The sequence below is a fragment of the Osmia bicornis genome, chromosome 9, assembly GCF_907164935.1.
Source record: "Osmia bicornis bicornis chromosome 9, iOsmBic2.1, whole genome shotgun sequence".
NCBI classification, from domain to species: Eukaryota; Metazoa; Arthropoda; class Insecta; order Hymenoptera; family Megachilidae; genus Osmia; species Osmia bicornis.
Window position 1 is genome coordinate 8,445,556 of NC_060224.1, and position 22,762 is coordinate 8,468,317.

At 33.1% G+C, this 22,762-nt stretch overlaps 2 protein-coding genes across 8 annotated transcripts in view; one reads left to right on the forward strand and one right to left on the reverse strand.

The window, feature by feature from the left end:
* The window catches only part of LOC114878246 (segmentation protein cap'n'collar), an 88,867-nt gene that overhangs the window by 61,204 nt on the left and 4,901 nt on the right, over positions 1-22,762 (forward strand). For all 7 annotated transcript variants that reach the window (XM_029191831.2, XM_029191833.2, XM_029191829.2 and 4 more), the window contains 2 exons: positions 2,410-2,644; positions 3,234-3,458. In XM_029191831.2, the coding sequence (XP_029047664.2) occupies positions 2,410-2,644; positions 3,234-3,458 (460 nt within the window). The remainder of the gene's footprint in view (positions 1-2,409; positions 2,645-3,233; positions 3,459-22,762) is intronic.
* Positions 3,619-7,064, reverse strand: LOC114878248 (ATP-dependent RNA helicase vasa). The gene is made up of 4 exons (XM_029191841.2): positions 6,880-7,064; positions 6,147-6,218; positions 4,273-6,066; positions 3,619-4,188 (listed from the first exon to the last, which is right to left on the reverse strand). Exons 2-4 carry the CDS (start codon positions 6,204-6,206, stop codon positions 4,105-4,107), a joined length of 1,938 nt encoding a protein of 645 aa, XP_029047674.2. The 5' UTR covers positions 6,207-6,218; positions 6,880-7,064; the 3' UTR covers positions 3,619-4,104.

Here is a 22,762-nt window from a genome sequence, read left to right on the forward strand (position 1 = left end):
GTAATTGAGGGACGAGAAATCGAATGAGACCATTTTCAGAACTGGAAAATAAACCGTTCTCGAGATATACAGGGTATTCTAAAAGTACGGAAACCCCCTATTACCTCGATGAGAACGCATTTTCACGGAAAATGACTAACCTAACCTAGGTTAGGGTTAGGATTAGGGTTAGGGTTCAGGATTAGGGTTAGTCATTTTGTGTGGAAATGCGTTCTTATCAAGATAATAGGGGGTTTCCGCACTTTTAGAATACCCTGTATATCTCGAGAACGGTTTATTTGCCAGTTCTGAAAATGGTCTCATTCGATTTCTCGTCCCTCAATTACTATGAATCCGAAGTTTGGTTGTCCTGGGGTGATGGGGCCTTTCGGAAGTTTCCCCGGTGATCTAGAGAGGGCTACAGCCCTGGTCCCTACTTTTATACAGGAAATCACACAGCCACCCTAAAGTTTGAGATTATATACATCCAGTGTTATTTTCACTGTTATTTCGATTACCTAAATGGATATGGTATGAAAAAAAAAAATGGTTCTCACTGGTGGTTTTTATATTTTGACAAGCAGTTTGACACCCGATCACAATCGACATGCATACATTATGTTTGAGATGCAGTACTAGAATCATTAATATCTTGACGGTCCTAGTGTGTGGTCAACACCTCGGATCAGCAGGGTTTCCTCTTCCCAAGAATTTAAACACCCACCGAGTTGACATTTGACAGGTTCAGGATCCTTCAAACTGACGTATTCTGTAGGTGGATGTACAGGATGGTACACGTAACACGTACATTTTTCATAGTTTACAAATTGTACTATTTGTGAAAGCGTTGTATTAGGTCATCTCATAAGTTCGTGCCGACTTTTGTATGTTACATTTCACGCCTCGATTTATAAACACAAGGCGATAAGAAACCAATGCACTTCAGTTTATTTGTTTGAGGGCAGTCTAAAAGAGATTTTCGTGGAAATGGGATCGTGAAATAATGAACGCATTGATGTTATATGAATTTCGAAAATGAATTTCGGTAACAATTGTGACAAACAATATATGTGCTGTTTGCGGAGAAAGTGATCTTTCATCTCGTAACTATAGAAAATGGTTTACATGTTTTAAAGATGAGAATTTTTATTTAGAAGATGAGGAACGTTCTGGGCGTCTTTCTCAGACACAGGAAGACAAGATTCAAAATCTTGTAGAGAAATCACTTAATTTATCAGTTCAGGAGATGTCAAATATTCTAGAAATACCAAAAACAACAATTCATACACATTTAATAACATTAACATATGGAACCGTTCAAAAAACGGCACGAACTTATGGGATGACCTAATAGTATAGAGCGTACAAAAAATGCAGACACAAACTATAGAGTTATCCAAATTGAGTGTCACATCTTCAAATTGAAATAAAACGCAAAGTATCTGATTTTCGTATGGTTTGTTTATTTTAATAAAAAGTCTATTTTATTACATTAATTATGAAAGACAATATCATTCAAGGGTCCTTCTCCGCTGTTGTTCGCGAGCTCGATACGTTTGACCAAATTTAATGACGAGTCATTTTTCACGAGGAGGAGACATCAATTGCCAACAAGATTGGGTGATTTAACAGCATTAGACTTTTTTCATGGGGTTTTTGGAAAGTGAAGTTTACGCCAACAATCCAAAGACTATTGACGAGCTGAGAAACAAAATCACAGACGCCATTGATGAAATTGAATGCCAGTTGTGTGAAAATGTAATGGAAAATTGGGTAAAATGCATGAGGTTTATGAAAAAAGCCAAGGACATTTGAATAATATTGTCTTTGATAATAATTAACACTAGAACTACCAGAGGTCAAAATAATTGGTTTCCAGTTTCTTATTTTAAATTATAAATTTTATCAAGGTATTTTTGCTGGAATGTATGTTGACTATTGTCGAGATAAAGAATGGATATATACATATATATATTAAATTATGTTTCATTCCGTATTTATTTAATTTTCTCTATTATTTTCAACTTAGAAATTAAGGTGCATCAAACGTCGGTAGTTCTAGTGTTAATGTCATACAGTAGGTTTTGTGTTAAAATAAAGAAACCATACAAAAATCACATACTTTGCGTTTTATTTCAATTTGAAGATGCGACACTCAATTTGGATAACCCTATATTTTTTAATCAAAACACAGTCCCTGAAGATGATGAATATTTCATTGTATTTTTTTCTGTTGAATGGTTAAAATATTAAAAGAAAAATAGCCAGTACTTCTATTTAGAATTTATGATTAGACAGGTTGAAGTTTAGTTTAACATCAAGAGTTAGAAAATGAATGAAAAGTTTGATCCTTGTTAAATAATACATTTTGATAGTTTTTCAGGAAACAGAGTGGTAAAATTTGTTGCTAATAATATTTTGTTTGTCTAGGGTCGCATGCCATTTATGCGTGCTATGAGCATGGAACAACGATGGCAGGATTTGGCATCCCTACTATCTCTACCCGGTGCACCGGAACATTTTGCACATCCTGCACATCCTGGATACCCAGGGCACGGTATAAGTCACAGTCATTACGAAGCACAACGTAATGTATTACTTCACAATGCCACATTGGCTCCACCTGTGGGTGATCTAAATTCTACGAACCCCTATCACAATGTTGGTAAGTATTTTTTATAATTTTTCACTTTTATCAGAACATTGAAAATATTTTGGTACTTTTTACTTTACATTTGTTGCAAGAAAATTTATAGATATTTATTTTAATGAAATAATTGAGCTGTTCATAGACCAAAGTGATTAAATACATTCTTTGCATTTTTTATTATTTTATCAATTTCTATATTTTTTGTTTTTTGAAGTTAATCAATTTGCCAAATGGGCAGCTCAAATAACGAAAGCGCAGAGTATCAGGTCGTTTCAAATATAATGCCTTTTTTATTTTAATTTTAACAGATTTAAAAAATTCAGTGATCTTAGATTTAGAAGGAAGAGCTGTTTTGAAAAATATTTCCAAAAATTTATTTCAAGAAGTTCTATAAACACTAGCATCTTATCCAAATAATAATTTCAATTCAATTACCGAAATACATTCATTTACGATACCAAATATTTGATTCTAGTAAAAAATTATTCGTTAGTCGCAATTAGCACGTTATTCGTAAATATGCCCACTTTTGTTAATTATAGACACAATTAAGTAGAAATTTGTATAATTAAACAGTTGAAAACTAAAATACTCATTGCCACAGGTGGGTCTTCAAACCTAGGTTCAGCGGTGGCAACATCAATGAATTTAACGAACAGTAGCGAACCAATTGGCGCCGATAGTGGAACAACTTATAAATCTGAACCAGCTGATATGATGTATTATCATGCACCAACTTCCGATTCGATAAATCAAACAACCGATGGTTTCCTTTCGTCCCTTCTAAATGACGAGGACCTGCACCTGATGGACATGGCCATGAACGACGGTATGTACAACTTTTAATTACATTATTTATACTAATCCCGTGACCATGAAACTGTTTTAGATAATTTAAACTTTTCAATCAAATCAGTATCAGAAGATATTTAAAAAAAAGAAAAAAAAAATACACACTTTCCAACTGGAGTATTTTATTATAAAATGAAACGTATAAAATAAAGTTTATTTATAAAATAAAATACGGTATTTTCGACTTTGTTTCGATTTTTTAACTTTCTTAAAAACTAACGTTTGTACGATCGATAAAGTACAGTAACCTATACATAAAGATATAGGTGGAACGGTTCTCACAAATTATTTGTCATGTCTTAAAGTTAATGTCTTCTCACCGACGTCGGTAACATTGCGCTATTTCACATCTTGAAACTTATATCTAATAAAGAGGTATGCGATACAGTCTACGTTTCCTTCAAACGCGTCATTACGTAATCAAAACATATAAAACAAAAAGAAAATCAACTTAAAAAAAAACACATACTTTTGTAAATCGACGACCTCTTATATTAAAGTTAAATATATGAAAATTTAATGAACGATCAACGCTGTACGGCTGACTTAGTAGATAAAGAAATAAAGCTTATTATCGTTTTCTAGTAAAACGCTATAAAATAATAATAAAGGAACAAAGCTTTCTACCACTGTTCGTCTGGTTCAACCGGCGCAGCAGTCGCAAACGATTCTTCGCCATATGCTGCTCCTCCCCCGTCTTCTTCAACCTTCACAAATAAATACACATTAAGTATTGATTTCTAAATAGTGAATATATTTAACTTTAGTATGGTAATGGAAGATTTACTTACTCCTCTGATATCTTGTCCTCCGAATCTATTGCCTCTTCCGGGCATAAAGCTTCTACTCGAATTGCCACCTGTTAACCAGTCCGGCACAGGTTGTCCAGCTTGTTTCAATATTCTGACAAGATCGCCTCGTAGTGGTGCATCATCCTCTGAATCGAAAAATGATGTTGCTCTTCCTCGATTTCCTACACGACCAGTTCTTCCAATTCGATGAACATATTCATCGATTCCTTTTGGCAAGTCGTAGTTTATAACGTGAGATACATTTTTTATGTCTAGACCTCTGGCAGCAACAGCCGTTGCTACTAAAATAGACATTCTTCCGCTTTTGAAGTCGGCTAACGCTTCTTCTCGTTGCCTCTGCAATCTGTCGCCATGAATACTGGTAGTAGGATAATTATTTTCAGACAGGAAAGCAGCAATGAAATCTGCCTTCCTCTTCATTTCCACGAACACCAAAGTACCACTCAAGGAGCCGTTGTCCTTTTCTCTTTCTAAAACTTCTTTAAGCATGTCCTTCTTTTTATTCCTCTGTACTTCATGGAAGCGTTGTTCCACGTCTGAACATGCACCACCCACAATACCAACCGCCAAAAATAAATAATCGTGTAAAAATCTTTTTGCCAAAACTTGCACCTCATCCGGGAAAGTAGCAGAAAACATAAGCGTTTGCCTTTCGCCAAGAGGAACCATAGACTCGTGATCGACGATTTTTTCGATGCTGGGTAAGAATCCCATATCTAACATACGATCCGCTTCATCTAATACGAGAAATCGAACAGAGGAAAATCTAATCCTTCCTCTGTCTAGGAAATCTAATAGCCTGCCAGGTGTAGCTACGAGTATATGACAACCCGCAGAAAGTTTCCCTCCTTGATGAATAACAGACGTTCCACCATATGCAACTACTGTTTTTAAAATTGAACTCAATGCAAATTTAACTATTTGTTGATATATCTGTATAGTGAGTTCACGAGTGGGCGAAACGATGACAACTTGTGGTTCACAGTGTGATCCAGCTATAACTAAATCAGTAGACTTTTCTAATAATGTATTTATAATAGGAACTGCAAATGCAGCAGTTTTTCCTGAGCCTGTTTGTGCACATGCCATTAAATCACGACCGCTCATTATAATAGGTAGAGCATGTTTTTGCACGGGAGTGGGTTTCGTATATCCCGATTTTGTAATATTTTCTAGAACAATATTTCTCAGACCAGCTGCCTGGAAACTTTCTATAGGAGACGGTACATTATCTCCGCTAACTTGAACTTCAATATTATCATATTTATCAAAATTAATGCCCGCTGAGACTCCGTTTCCAAACAGAACCGATTCATCTTCGGTCAAATCGGGTGGAATATATATTTCTTTTGGTTTTTGAGGTTCTTCTTTGTCGTCGTTGCCATCTTCTCGTGAACCTTTTCGTCCGTTACCCCTGTTATTGTGATCATTATCATCTGCATCTTCATAATTTTCATATTTCTTATAACCACTATTTTCATCATCGTTTCTATTCCTAAATCCACCGCGTCCACCTCCACGACCACCTTCGCCTCCTCCTCTACCTCCGCCTCTTCCTCTGAAACCTCCTCTACCTCTACCGCCTCCTCTACCACTCCCTCGAAAGTGGTCCCCCCCATCATTTTGGGACTGCCAGTTACTGTCTTCATTATCAAAGTTTTCGTTGCTATTTCTTCCATTAAAGTTTTTATTTTTAGAGTCCCAATCATCATTGTTATTATTTTGGGCTACAAAGCCACGTCCTTTTCCATAGCTACGTCCTCCTTCTTCAAACTAATTCAATAAATGTACAGTAAGTTTTATATCATTTTCATGCTGCAGTTTTTAAATTCAAACAAGATAGATCTACTTACAGCGGATAGGTCCTCTACAGTGGAAGAGCTAATAGGTACACCCCAATCATCTTGATCCATTTTTTAATTCACCTTGAAATAATTATAATTTTACTTTAAAATTATATAAAATTTAATTTTAGATTATTATAATTCTTATAACTTAACGATCTGTTAAAATTATTGTTAAAAGAAAGACAATTTCCAAATATTATTTTAGAAAACTTGAAATGAATATGAATTTTCGAATTGGCAATATTTAAGAATATTTTCTGCTTTTAAAAACCGGTTTACAAGGACATCGTAGCACAAAGCATAGTTCGCGAAGACATTGTAACAGAAAAATCGATACAAACAGTGATATATAACGGCTTCTGCGTTGGTAATAATCACGTTTCCCAGATTTAAAAAGTAAAACAAAATACTACCAAACAAAATATTCAAACGTCTTTTTTTCTTTGTTTTAACAATCTATAATGCAGTCTTGTACAATGTTACTTTATTGAAAAAATGCTTGCGTTATCGAAAATCTCAACAACCACTTGAACAAACATTAATTAATCCCTGCTGCATTTGATAATGTTTCACTGAGGTAAATATAACTGTCATTTAGTATTAACAATGTATATTCTTATTTTTTAACGCGTAGTAGGTAGAACACGTGCGAAGACAGTAAAAGAAAGCAGTGTGGTTGCCGGTAAATATGGCCGAAAAATATTGACTTGAAAATAAAGTGATATTTAATGGTACTTACTTTTAATTTTCGTTGAAGATGTATGAACGAAGATTATAAACGCCGGTAGAATCTAACGGATCGAAGTAACAACTTGTCTTCCTTGTAACTGCTAAAGGCGAATGAGACCGCCCAGCCAAGAAAGTGAAAACGCTGACAATGTCGACCGTTACCACTAGAGAACAAAGAACTGACAGAACAGCCAACTTGAAAGCAATACTGTTTCAACCAACCAACGCCGGGGTTGAACGCGCATGCGCGTCTGCACTGCGTTTGATTCAATCAGTAACGTATCAAAGACACAACGAACCTATACCTTTTTTTAAATATTCACCAGAATTTAAAGCGATGAAAGCTTGGTTTAAAAATTCAATATAAAAAGAGTAAATTCAATATTTAATAATATTTTAGCAAACCAAAAATTGCATTGTTTCATTTTTTAACTTTTCACAGTTATTACAAATATTTTGAAAAAGCATACTATTCTGATAAACCTTTTTCATTTTTTGAATATTTGTAAACTATACGAAATTTTAAAAACAGGGAAATATTTATTGATTTATCATTCGACACGTTGACTTTGTTTTTAAATTTTGAACCAGTAGGCCAGAAGTGTCTATGTATTTTTCAACAATCTGTTATATTTCGTAGTAGGATAGCAGGTAATAACCCGAAAACATTGCTTTGAATAAAAACCTAATAGAGGTCAAGGTTAAATCCTTTTCTTCTCTTCTAGTATGGTAACGATTTATCCATAGCTGTGTTATTGCTTTCAAAAATTTCACTGAATTTAAATGTAATAATAATTGATTTTAGAAGTGCTTCGATTTCGTAATCCAATTTACAATTTATGAACAAAAGCAATTAGAAATTAGAAAACGTTAATTGACATTATAAAAAGTTACTAGCGGACCCGACAGACGTTGTCCTGTATGTACACACGTCTTAAATCCAAAAATTTCAAACTTTTTTGAATAAGTTGTAACAATCTGTACCGTTTTGATGAAAATTTTTATAAAAAAAGTTATTACAATACCTGACGTCATCGCGTGTACAGTTACCACAATTCGACTTATCAATTATCGGGACAAACTGGAAGTAAAATAAAATATTTTTGAATATTCGACACCGCGATCGCAGCGCTGTCTACCAGATCCAATGTAAAACATTCCAAGATCAACAACAACTTATAAATAAAAAATTAATTAAAAAAACATTTTGTGGTGGACCGAATTGTGAATCTAAACCATTCTCGAATCCACTTGAACACACACAAAAAATTTCATCAAAATCGGTCCAGCCGTTTAGGCGAATTATATATATAAAGATTTGGAAACAAAGAATAACAAAAGACAATGACGATACAGTGACTTTATTAGACTGTTAATTTAAATAGTATAATATGTAATAATAAATTAATATTCTTTCTGGTTGATAATAATTTCTAGTCATTCTAATTCTTTTTGCGAACTTTTATTTTACTGTCAGTTAAAGATTTTTTTTTTAGTTCTCCTTTTCAATTTTTGTACATTAAATTTTATTTTATCGTAGAATCGTAGAACATAAACGTTTATGACATTAGATGTCAGTAAACATGGTACTAATATACACACACCGTTTTTCTAATCAGGCTCTTAGGCTTAGATGCTAAGAATTATATCCGTGATACAAAAACACGGTATATATAATTGAATACAAACAGTGTTTTGGATATTTCAGTTCGCTTATGCTTACATATCAGATTTCTTTATTACCAAAAGATACACTTAACCTCCGGATGGTGATCCATTAAGAGAGCCCCAATTTTAATTTAATTTTGTATTTCATTTTTTTTATTTTCTAAACTGTAGAAAATAATTGTAGTCTATATTTTCTTTATTTTTTAAATTCGTTTAAAAATTATTATTCTTCTAATATATGAAACCCTTTCGTTTAAAAATTATATGATTAAATAATTCATTCTATTGAAAACGGTAAATGTGAAAAGTACTAAAATCTAATTGTTCTTTTAAATAGCGCTGCATTTGTTAAAAGTAGATCGATTCTTTAGCACCCTTTGTATAAAAAGGGATGTAGGTAATATAATTTTCTCATGAATACATTGTGTACAGAGTCGTCAAAACAAGCGTCTCTTCTTTCAAAACGGAATATTGAATCCTCATCAATGACACTGACTCATCAACCTCTCTTGAGGTATCATATGATATTGTCTTTCATGGTCTCGTTTTCTAACAAGGGGAGTGTCCGACTTTCGAAACAATTAAGCACTTCTTCAAAATAAAGATGAAATTTACATTTAAATCTTTGTAATGTGTGATGTACTTAACCATCGAATGGTGGATGCAAGATCCATTGTGACGCAACTATGTAACACTTTGTGAAACCCTGGATTAAAACGCATTTTATTTTCTGCCTATTTTTAGTCTTAGAGAAAGATTCCTCAGATTATTCTGCGTAAAAAAGTATCAGAATTGAAGAAAGTCGGAAAAATCAATAATATGCGAAGATTTCACAAGAACTGGAAATATCCTAACCCTAAATTTCCGATCACGCAATATCGCGTTCTGGATCATCAGTGTTTAAACGTTGCGGCACACAGGGATCGACAAAACTTATTTTTAAACCTAATGTCGCATTATGTAACAACTGGACAAATTTTAAAACAATTGTTTTTACATTTTTTAGTATCATATCAAAATGTTTTCTGAGGAGAATTTAAATACGGGTCAAGGTTATGTTAATTACAAACTTTTGAAATTATGCCAACTAAATCTGCCGAGAAAGTGTTTGTAAAAAAAATCACAACACTTTTCTTTGCTAAATCTTCAAATTTTTAAGCAAATTAATTTGAATTGCAATAAAGTCTTCGTATTGGGAAGAGAAGTTATCACGTTCAACGTTTACGTGCTTAAACTGTATAGATGTTTATAGTCCGTCATTAGTGTCTCGTTCAACGACGTGAATGATCTTAGGAACTAGTGTTAAAGTCATTTTGTGCATCGATAAACAAGCACATGTTTATTCGATTGAGCGACAAAACTGGTGGCAATGAATATTTATGCGGCACAGTGAATCGACAGTTCTTATGGCCGAGTGTTAGACACTTCCTGACCATTACTGGTATCGTTGAATTAATTATCTTTCTTCCATTTGTGCAAGTTTAAAAGTGCAACGTACACGAAAGATAGATGGCTGTTATTAGAAAAAAACAAGCCAGCCTATCGTTAACAATTTACCATTACATTTATGGGTTTCGATATCGCCGCGACATGTAAACGTCTGAATGGCAACATTATGAGGGGTTTTCCCTTTTAATAATAATAAAAAGCATTGACTTTTGAACTGAGTTAAAGTATCGTACTAGCGACACTTTATCGTTGTAATACAATTCGCGTACAGTTCGCGAGAAAAGGATAGCACACCTAATAAAATTAATAAATTTCTGTTAATTTATCCATTTTTTAATTTCAAATAATTTTACTGTTACTATAGAAGATTAAAAAGAAAATTTATATTATTTAACAGGATAGCATGTACTCAGTGACATAACTAAGATTTTTTCTAGGGCGAGTAAACTCCCTTAGAAAATTAAAAATTTCGAAATTTGAAAACCAGGCCCCTGCCTAATTACATCCGTGTAATAACAAATTATTTTATATATTTATGGCAGATTTCGGTCCATTTGTGCAATAATAATTTTTAACCTTGCCTTACATTACACTGCAAATTTCTCATGAAATTTTTGTATATTTTAAACATTTCTAATTATAAATTTGCCTTTACGCAATGCCAAAAATTTGTCATATTATGTCATATCAGAAGTGTCCACATTTGCCCCCTTTGCCCCCCTCTGAATTCGGTCCTCATTTAATCTTCGTATTTACTCTGCGATAAAATATCATATTTCAAATAAAATTACAAGTATTTCAAAGAAGCTGGGCGTGCCACTATTTTCGTGATCCTTCCAGTAAATATTTACTGGATACGTGATTTGCATGTTCTGCTGAACGGAAAAGAAACGAGTGCAACGATGACTACTACGACGATTCTCATTGGCCATGTGAGGCTTAAGCAGAAACTCGTGACATACAGTGTGTGCCATAATCCGTGGACATAACTTCGGTGATAATTCAGCGCACATAAACAATTGAAAAAAAAAAGAAAAATTTTATTCCATATGACCCTGTTTCTAAGTAATACACTCAGCCTGTCTTCCAATAATTCTTTTGACAAACTGAGCTCTTCAGTCAACCGTTTATAAGCAAATCTCCGTATCTCTTATACGACCTTGCTGACTATTATGTAAACACTGTTTTCCAAATGGAAGATTAACTGACGAGTCATAAACTAACTTTTAGAAGGTAAATTTAAATGAATTATTGAAAGACATTCCATTCGAAATCCTGTATCGTATTTGCTTTGTACACAATGGTGCTCCACTTTATTTTAATTTACGCTGATTGCCAAGCTGAAGCTATCGAAGAAAGGAAAAAACAAAAAAATGTTGGAAACTTTCGTATACCTTTAATATTTATATGTAATCATTTTGCTATTGAAATTATGGTTACACATTATGATACACCCTGTATACGAATGACTGTGCTACACATGCATGCGGCTGTATTCGCATATGTGTGTCACAAGTCAGCAAGTGACTCATTCCCTTCTTTTGCCATTGCATCTCGTCAACGGATCGTAATAATAGAACGAATTTGATTCACTCACCGTACCGATGATTCGTTTCGGAGGCACATGCCTCATTAGAATAAAGAAACCAGTTATCTGCCATTCCTTTCGAATATTTAATTCAACGTAGAATGAACTAACAGGGACGATTAGTTGAAAACGAAATATATTCTATTAAAGAGCTCTAAATTAGAGGAATTACTCGAAATCATTTTAATTGGGTCAAATATTTGATACGCTTTCTAAAATGAGTAACATTCTAAATAATGCAGCTGTGCACTCCAATGAGATTTTGTGACATTACCCCTCGGCATCAATTAAAAATATATAAAAAGTAATAATTACGTATTGAAACACAAATTAGAGTAAGTAATACTCAACAATAATAGTATGATTCATATTGTCTTTATTTTCAATAGTACATATTTTATATATATTTTGCATATTTTAATACGTTATAATTGCATAACGTGTACATTCAGTCTAACATATTTATGAATACTATTTATCATTAAAACGTGGGTTAATCGAACCCTATCTTAAAGGAGAGCATTCCAGATAAAATGGAATTAAATTAATAATTTTTTCATGAATTAACATCAACAAAGCATTAAGATCGCATGAAATTTTAATCATTTTATAAATATTATATTAAAACGATGTACTTTACATTATATGATTGATTACGTAATTAACATTGTTTGGAATATTAATACTCTGAAATGACGCACAGCTATGCAAATGTTAAATTCGTAACTCCGTGAATTGGGTATTAAATAGAATCGTAGTTCCGTTATATGATTCAGTGAGATGTATTTTTACTGTTTGTAGTATCTAATTACCGATGAATGAAAAAAATCAATCTTATTATTTGAATAATTTATTCCTAAAATATTTCAAGAAACCCATAATCGAATTTTATTTATACGAAAAATTGTCAAACTTCGGGACACATTTTCTCTGGAATCACTAAGAGTACTTACCTGTACTTTATGGTATGCCAAATATTCCTGAACCATAAAATTTGACTTTCATTGTACCATACGCCATCTGTTCAGGTCAATTCGTCGTGTCGCGACGGTTCGAGGATTCCCGTTTCCTCGTTCGACCCTTAAATAAAAATATTTACAACGCGGAACGTGCGGTACACGTTTGCTAAAAAGAAAAGAAAAGAAAGTTTCTACAGAACTCCTAATTGAAGAGAGTGAAACCATAATGTCTGTCGAGTGACATCATTTCAGTTTCAGTTCTGAAAGATCTTTGTTTACTTGGAACGCGGTTGTACAGTGGTTGTCAAATCTAGTTGTACTTCGTCTATTCGTGGTCTAATTATTAGCTTGTATTAGCAAATTAACCGCTGTCTTGGAAGATATGGAAGATTTTTGATTGAATGTTTTTAAATTTTATATTTATTCCTTCAATATTTTACATTTCTTAGGAATAAATTATTTTAAAATTTGAAAAAACGTAGCTTGCAATCATATTATTATGTTTCATATGTCATCGAATGAAAGTGTAAGCGATGAGAACAGCGGAGTTAACCCTCGGATAGCGGAGTATGGAGAGAGCATATTATTTTCATTTTCTAAATTTTACACTGTTCCCTTTAAAATTATTCTTCCAATATTTGAAACGTTTTTATTAAAAAATTATACATTCAATTTTAGATCAACACCCTTGTATACGTTTTGTAAATTTCCAAGGGTTAATTAAGCTAGTGGACTTCAGAAAAAAATTCTAGTTACGCCAATGGTCGCTGGTGATTATATTTATGATAGTCAACGTGTTAATATCCATGTGCTGATTTTTCCTGTTTTTCATTTTCTACAGTTTTCTCCGAATTACCATACCCATGTCGTTTTTATTTCTTCATAAATACAGACCTGTTGAACACGTGTTCCCAGTTCGGTCTGCCAATAGATATACCTGGCTCTAATACTTTTATTACTTCTACAAATTAAAATTTATTTTTTCAGAACCCTAATATAAATAAAAAACTCGCATTATTGAACGAATAGCTGTATTCATTGTCACATTAATAATTACCACTTAATAAATCATTTTAAGTCTTTTAATTAAAATTCATTTGAAATGATTCGTAAAGAGTCTACACTAGTTGATGAAACATCGTATAGTTTATCTTGCAATATGCTGATAACGTTCAGCCACTTCTCTCTATCTGTCTGATTTTTCTTTTTTGTTGCTGTTTTAAGTAATAAGTATCATTCGAAGTGGTAGGTCATCGATTCAACATTGTTGCGCTGATATCATTAACGGTTATCGACTAGAGGACATATGCTCGTATAAAACATCGCGAAACGCTGTTGTTCCAATTTCGTAATATTGTTTTCATTGTACAATCCACATGACGTAGTCGGCTAAATAGCATATGCTATTCAATTCAGCTCAGTATCCCAAGTATTCGACATAACAAACGTTAGGCGTTTTCTCGAACATGCCATGCGTTTTGCGCAGGTGTGTCATCTTTCTCTGCATCTCTCGCCAACCCTTACTCACAGATTTCGATGAAACTTTGTGGATTTATAGAATGATCCGAGACGAGAATAACGGTATGTCTCATCGTTCCCTAATCTCTTCGGGGACGAATTTATTAAGGTCGGAGGATGAGATTGTGTTTTATTTTTCAATTGCCTTTATTCGTACTTAAGGGAAATTAACCGTATAATTAATTTTAGAAAAATAATATTTGGAAGCTGGAGTACTCTATATTTGGAGGAAGAGGTTGTGTTTTATTTTTCCATTGCCTTTATTCGTACTTAAGGGAAATTAACCGTATAATTAATTTTAGAAAAATAATATTTGGAAGTTGAAGTACTCTATATTTGAATAACAAGTTTGTTATCAGCTGTTAATTATTAAAAATCTAATCACTTCATTTTCCAACTTAAACTTTCCACTTGTTACCCTGTGCAATTAATATTAGTGCCACTTATAACAAATTTTCTTTAATTATACAGTTATATTAAATTTGTGATCTGGGTAATTAGTAACGTTCAAGGCGTCTAAGGTGCTAATAGTTAACTCACTTCGACTCACTATTCTCATTCCTCATTGCATTAATTTGTTGTTACAAAGTAAATCAAATAAACCGTCAGTGAACCAGCAGTAAATTAATATAATTAATAAATGTCAAATTGGTGACACTCAAACCATTCAATTTTTCCATCATTCGTTGATATACGATATCGCACGTGATAAAATCGCAAAAGATTATCGCTTTTGTGATCAAAACAGCTACCAAACATTTCGTCTGACAATCTTTAAAAATAAAAAATATAACACGTGTGCATTCTTTATTAACTTTTTAAGTGTTGATGGCTTAACAGCTCTGTGATGGTCAGTGAGTGGGTCAGTGTACTATTTTTTTTCTTATTTTCTATCATTTAAGAAATTTCTAATTACAATTGTAAATTTTTATTTACAAAATCTCTCACGCTTTTCAATTGTTTTTGTTTTTCTTAAAATCATTCTATCAGTCATTAATTCAACCCGTGGAATTTAAATTTAATTTTAACCTTCTCATTTTTATTTTTTAAAATTTGACTGTCTGCTTTTATTTGGAACATTTTTATATACGTTTCGTTGATCTGGGTCACGAATGAACCACCACTCACCGTTCGTTTAATAAATATAGATAGCTGTATCAGTTTTTTCTTATTTTTCTTGAAATCGTGCTCGGAGTTTCGAGAATTAATTAGGAATCGAAGTATCAAAGTATTATCAGTTCGGAAAGAAATGAAACGAAATATTTTCATTCGATTATAAAGACAGCATTGTGAAGAAAAACATTGTCGCCTGATGCGAAATCAACTTGGAAACCACCGCTATAAATACTTACGTGTGCGACCGCGTGTGCTTTATTATCACTTGGCGAGGTTTGCGAACAAGATATCGCATCCATATTTGAGATGCTTAGTCACACGGCTTTAGTTATTCGAAAGGCTTCGTTTCTACTTCGTCGTGGATGAATTTTAAGGCAGGAAATATGACTTCTGTTTGGGCCAGTAGTGACCCAAAAGTACATCTTTATTTAAGCAAAAAAATGCAACCTTAAAAATTAAACAAAAACAAAAATTAGATTAAAATTAGGGATATCTTCGTGATCCACCATCCAATGATTAAATGGAAGTTTGACTGATTATAAAAATTTCTTGATCTTTAACACGCAGTACACTCTAGAAGCATGTGCTTTTTCAATCGTGATCGGAAATCAAGCGCTGATGATTGATCAGGTAATTGAACACTTAGAGTTAATGATTGAGCACGCGAAGTCGAGTGCGTGGCAGCGGATATGCTAAGCTGCTAATCTGCCGGTTATATAATAAATCGTTAGAGACTTTGTACTTAATTAAATATAAAAATTTAGTAATTCAGGCAGATTATTATGTAATCAACAAAAATTGCAAAAATGAAGGCGTTGCTTATGATTTTACTTCAAACTGAATGATTTATTTTCGCGATTGTTATATTATATCTTTTTAATTAACGATAAGATATTTAACAACTCGATAGAACATACTTGCAATTAGATATAATAGAAAGAAGGAAAATGAGAGACGCGTGTGTTTTGTATGATTGTTACGTCACCATTTAGAAAGACTTGAACATTCTATATTTATTATTATTTCGCAATAAAAATAACTTGCATCTTTACTTCATGAGGCAATCTGAGACTGTCGTCCATCCTTGACAATTTTGTGATGACGCACGTGGTTAGTGGTGAATGACGTACAGTTAGAGCAAAGCTAAACCGATGAAATCATTTTTCCAGAAAATTATCTATTGTATAAATTGTCTCAACATCTTCATTTTAATATTTAAATACAATCATTTTTTAAGTTCTTTGTCATTTGAAAAAATGTTTCTAGCAAGATTTACTCTGTTTCGAGGATACAAATTTTGTACAGGAATTTAGGTGTCTGTTTAAAATTAAAATTAAAAATAAATGAATAAGTTAACATAAATCAGCAGTATAGAATCAGTCTTTATCTTTTAATTTTTGTAACTTAAAGTAAACAAAATCTAAAGTCCATCGTTTTGACACGTTTGGTCGTTTAAATGTAAAACGCTTAAAATTGTAATAATGCTGGATATACGTGATCTGTGTTTTTAAGCTGCATGTAAAACAGCATGATATGCAAAACAAAAGGGATAATTACGTATGTGCGAGAGATAAGTTTGCCATGGTACACCCACGACTCATGGTGAAAGTACGAATAGCTGCTGCCTGCATACTTATGTAGTTACGTTTCCTTACACTCTTATATTACATAATTACCATAGAGGAACACTTACATTGTATGTAGGCGCAATGAACATGAATTGTTACGTCCGACAAATGTAATATTCACTGATCATGATTTAGCGTGTGATTCCAAAAGTTTCAATTATAAAATTGATTCAATTAATCTTGTGACATGGAAATAATAATTATTAGGGATATATGCAAAAATTTCTATCATTTTTAAGACAGTTTTTTAAAAATATTTTTTTAAATTTCTTTTCAGCCAAAAGTGGATATCGCGATAAGAAAGTCATTGACGAGTTATTGAAAAATTAATAATTAAGTATAGTCGGTTCTCAAGCTCTATTACAAATTTAATATACGTATAGAATTTTAATCAAAGTTTAATTGATCAGTCCGAGTAATATTTTAGTAATGAAATGTATTTACATTTATTTTACATTACTTAAAGTTCAAGGTCTTACACTTGAAGGTAAAAAAATATGATTTATTCTATTTATGTTTCAAAATAAAGAGACAATTGCGTAATGTTGATTATGTAATTATACAATGTAATTACATTTGCACATTCTGTACATTCACTAAACAACAGTATGACAATATTAATTATTCATGTTATTCTATGACTATGCTCAAGCATGTTGTAATAGCGTGTTTAGATACAAAAACGACTCTGCAGTAATAACATTAATTAATTAATTCTGTGTCATTAACAGAATTAGAATTAGAATTATTATCAGAATAATGGTAAATTTGAAATTAAAGTTCATTAATTTAATTTAATTATATTTAAATTTCAGACAATTTATTACCCATTCTGTTTTTTTTTTATCATTATAATATATTTTCATTCTTGTTTCTTTTTAGCTTTTATCTCCCTGCTTGCAACTTAATAAATGTTTAAAGTGATTTGATTAAAAAATGTCTTAAATTATGTTTGAAAGAAAATGTTATTTGAAGATATTCTTTCTATTTTGTTGGATAAGCGATGGTACGTAGCATATCACACGGAAGTTTCCAATTTTTTCAGAGCGTGAGTATTTATCAGGAAGGACTCTAAAGTCCAGTCATAGCTGTACGGTGCAAACGATAAACGATGTTTTGAGACCGCGTTGAAACGAATTTGTTCTAAGCAAGGTCAGTTTTGCGCTCTGTTCTCTTAAACGGAGATTCCAAATCGAAAAACGAAAGTGTGACGTATGAAAGATTTGCTAGAATTTGTTAAATATTTCTGACCAAAGAATACGTCCACGTCGACTCAACGGTACACGAGCATCTCTGTTCTCAGATTCTTCTCAGGCATTTCCTTTCTGTATCAAATAGCACTAACAGATTGCGATGCTACGTTACGTAGTAACTGTTCTTGACATAGTATTTTAAGCCATGTGTTTATACCTATCCCACACGTTAACTTAACGGGTTAACGTGATACATTATCTCTGTGATTTCCTTTTTGCTTTAAATGGTATTGGTAGATTGCAATGATGCATCGCATTGCAATTGTTCTTGACATAGTAGCTTAAGGTCATATTGAATATTCCACATGTTAACTTAACGGATTAACATGAGATGTTAATTTTTTTATTTCCTCTTTAGTTTTAGTAGCAGCAATACCTAGCACGTGCAGGTAATCAACATAGTAGTTTAGAACCATACATCAATACCTATTTCACGCGTCAACACATTGACCCTCGACAGTAGAAAAATCCATGTGTGATCAGACATACTAAACCTGTAATTATTAAAGATATGATTCATTAGTATCTTACATTATTAGTGTAATACTGAAACTATTCAAAGTTCGCCTTTTTTCTTCTACTAATTATTCAATTGTAAAAAATTTGAAGTGTCACCGGTGACTAAAGTTAACTATATGATTTCATTTTTGCTGTAAATAGTACCAATGCTCCATTACATAGTGAATGTTCCAACCAGTGTTGAACATGGTATTTTGAAGTAGTATATCAATAAATATTCATTTCAGAAATGAACTAACCGGATTAACATGAAATATTTAGTTTCAAACGATACCAATGCTCCATTTCATAGGAAATGTTCTCATGATCAGACGTAGCGTTTTGAAATGATACATCGACCATTAATCTCTCCCATTAACTTAGCGCGTTAACGTAAAACGCTAAGTTTACGATCGATGAACAAATTGTCCAAGGGTACTCAAGCTGATCGTATGAAGAATCGTTGGACACGCGACGCAACTGTACGCCGACGCTCCCACCGTCTAGTTGTCTGTCCAATACCAAAGTGAAAAGTGACGCTAGTCACCAGCCTCTCGAAGCGAGTGGTAACGCCCCGCGTCGGGTCAGCCTCTTTCAGATACGCGCCGCCAACTTTAAGTAGTTATGTTTACGCTCCGTTCGCGATCGAATGCCTATCTTGCGTATCTCGCGATGTCTCGGTAATCGTACGAGTCCGAGCAAACTTGTAATATGTTCGAAGAAAGGAAATCGTCGGATACGATAAGTGTTCGCGTGTGCTGCGATAAACGACTGTTCAACGACGAATCCACACCGGTTATTAAAATTCACCGCTCGTTGACGTACTTTTTTCTCTTTCTTCTGGTGCCGCGATAGGATCGCTGGTGATTCAACTATCGGTGAATGGCGTTTCAATATCAAACACGATATCAGACGAGCGCGGAATGTCCCCGAGTGCAGAAATGCAGAACCATCAAACGCGCCTTCTCTGACACGTTATCTGACAAATTCGACGATTATTTCTGTGTTCGAAAGTGAAGTTAACCTACACGAACGCACGCGCTTGTATATACTTACGTGTGTGTGTATGTGTTGCGTCGCTCGTGTGTGCTCGATTAATATGCATCAGCGGGAGGTAGATTCAGTGTGCCGGGGAAGATTGTTGTGAAAGAGAGAAAGGAACAGCTGGCGAAGTAAAGGTGCTAAAGAGTTGGTTACAAACAAGAAAATATTTTGCCACGGATGTTCTTGAACATGTACTCCTACGCGCGCGTACTACCATACCGTGGAAAAGCTGGACAAATAATACCAGTTTCTTAAATGCGACTCTAAGGAGAAACTCGCAAAGATTACTTTGATCGATCGAAACTTTCTTCCTAGTGCATCGAACTATCGAATGAAGCTCTTCGAGAGCTTAAATGGCGACTATGGGAGTTATCGTATATACACCACGTAGGTAATTTTTTCTTCCTTGAGTAAGATTAACGCTCGTTATCGCGGTTTTATCAATGAAATTCGGATTAGAACCGAGCGTCCACTGCATCGCTCCTTCTTCTCTCTGTTTATTGACCCTGACTCGGAAAGTCCGCCGAAACTTATATGAATGGCGATCGAAATTTCGCCGATCGACTGAAGGCAGCGAAGAAAGTTAACCTAACATTGGAATTCGTACGGGCCATGTCACGTGTCCGATATGCCATCGACCACATGCAGTCCGGATTAATATCGGGGCCAGAATCGAACTATCGTCCGTTTGAACCGTCACGAGACATGAATTACGAGTTGTTCGAATAAGAATGATGATGTTACGTAATCGTTCGTTACTCGATCAAGTAAATTCAAAAGTCTGGTAGCTTATCATTGAAACGAAAACTGCTGCGTCATGACAATTCGACGATTCTTCGCTTATATGCTCGTATTTTTTTTCCTTTTAGTTTTCTTTCCTCTTTTTTTTTTTTTTTTATTTATTGCCGCGTATCACGATCGCTTTAAACGCTGTCGTATATATTTAAGAATATTAAGCGAGCATTGTATAGACGTTGCGAAGCATGCGTGCGATTAATAATGACGACAGAGTAATTTATTTACGAGACTTCTTCTTTTTTACTCCCTGTTCATTTTGAGTTATCACTTATATAACATTTAATTAACAAGATAAATTGAAACGTACCGTTGCTCATCCGTGAAATGTACTATCAGCACTATACCGAGAAGTAGAATATATTGCAGTGAAGCATTGTATTTCTTTTCTCAAAATTACTCGATAAGGATGAAACGTGATCCAGGCATGTACGGTTTTGTTGCTGTTGTATGCGCTGAATAATTCTTAGAAACCTGCTATCACTGCACCAGTGTATCTTAATCCGCTTTCAAAGCAATGTTTCGACGTGTATCACCCAGCCAGCTTTGGCGTCACGATGCTTTTTGTTAGTATAATGATTTTTAATTACTTGGATTGTTTTTGTGGCAATAAAAGTGTGATATGTGGAATTGGAAGATTTTTAAATTAATTTTATCTAATCTTTTGGATCAATGCGATCTGATGTTAATCGTCCGAATTACTACATCGTGGGTATAATTATTTTTTCATACACACGTTCTTTTAAAATAGACGCGTGAAATAGACAGTACATTTAGAAAATCACGTTTTTCGTTTGAATATTATGTACAACACCGAGCAAGGTAGACTTCTATGGGGGAAATGGTACCACCGTTCATGTGTAATTAGTAATTAAATTTTTTTTAAATTGATATCTTAAAAATTAGAATTTTTGTGTAATGCTTTTTTATTTATATAGTAAATTTTATAATATTTAGTAATTAAATTTTTTTAAATGGATATCTTCAAAATTAGAATTTTTTAAATTCCTCCTTCCAGCTATTATTTCTAGAAAAGCTCACCGTGCTCTATGCTGTACATATTTTATAGAAATTATATGGAATAGGATTTTAAATAACGTATATTTTTATTTTTTTTTTTAATTCTTAATACATAACTATTTTTATGCGAACAATCGATGGATTTGAAATGTAGTTGATATTAATAGACATGGTTAATCAACGGTACGTCGATCCACGCAACCAATGGACCTTGAGCCTTCCTGTGTCTTACACTGTACATGTTTTCATTCTGTTTACTATGAAAATCGTATATTTGTCTTATTTTCAACTAATCATTTTGTAATAATGTGTGAATTTGCAAACATTTTTAGTTCAATATTTGCAGCAAAATTGAGAAAACAAGCTATGTTATTAAAACAGCTATATTAATTCCAATTGCGGTTTTACTGATAAGTAATATTAATTCTGGTGTTACTAATACTAACGACTGTTAAATATAATTACTAATAACTGATACTAAATGTAGTAGTATTAATATCAACTATGGCTTCATTCCTGATACGATGGATAAAATTTGATTGTACGCAAAAGTTAAAATAAATTACATTATTACAAACTTAAATTAATGCTTTACTTTTATAAATAATCTTATTGTTTAATCGAAACAATGAATTTAAGAATATTTTCGTGTTCCCCTGAGTAAACATATTTTTACAGTCTCTGAATGAAAATTCTATCGTAAAAACCGGTTACTGAAAATGTCACGTTTCTGAAGTAAACTTTCCGATTAAAAACAGAAAAACTGCTTTCCCGTTTTTTTATAATAAATTTTATTTAATTAAAACATACATCATTTTACATGTAATGTCAATGTAAATACAAATTTTTTTTCTATTCAAAAATAAACAGAAATATGTGTACATTGTTTTGTATATTTTTTATAGACAGAAGGAACTGTTTACTATTATTTCTTCATATATAAAACACTACACAAATACGAAATAAATTGAAATAAAAAAATAAAGATGAAAATTATGATCGGTGCTACTCATTTATTGATGATCCTGTGTTTCTAACCAGGCATGCTTCTTACTCGGAAAATTCTGATTTTAACACGTTCACCGCCACAGTAGAAATAACAATGTCTAGTCAGACACAAACGATAGAACGGATTATCGAAGATACTAAAAATTAATTTTTTTATTCTACACTCTGTTGGAATTAAATTTCCTCGCGTTGTCTCTTCTTATGCACATTGCTGAGCGGAGTTGAAGGGATGATTTCACCCACTCAGCATAAGTTCCAGTCAGAAGAAATAGTTGTGTAACTCGATGCTTTCTACAATCTTACAAAGTTTCATTGAAATCAGCATTTTCAACTTGAAAGGCTAACTTCA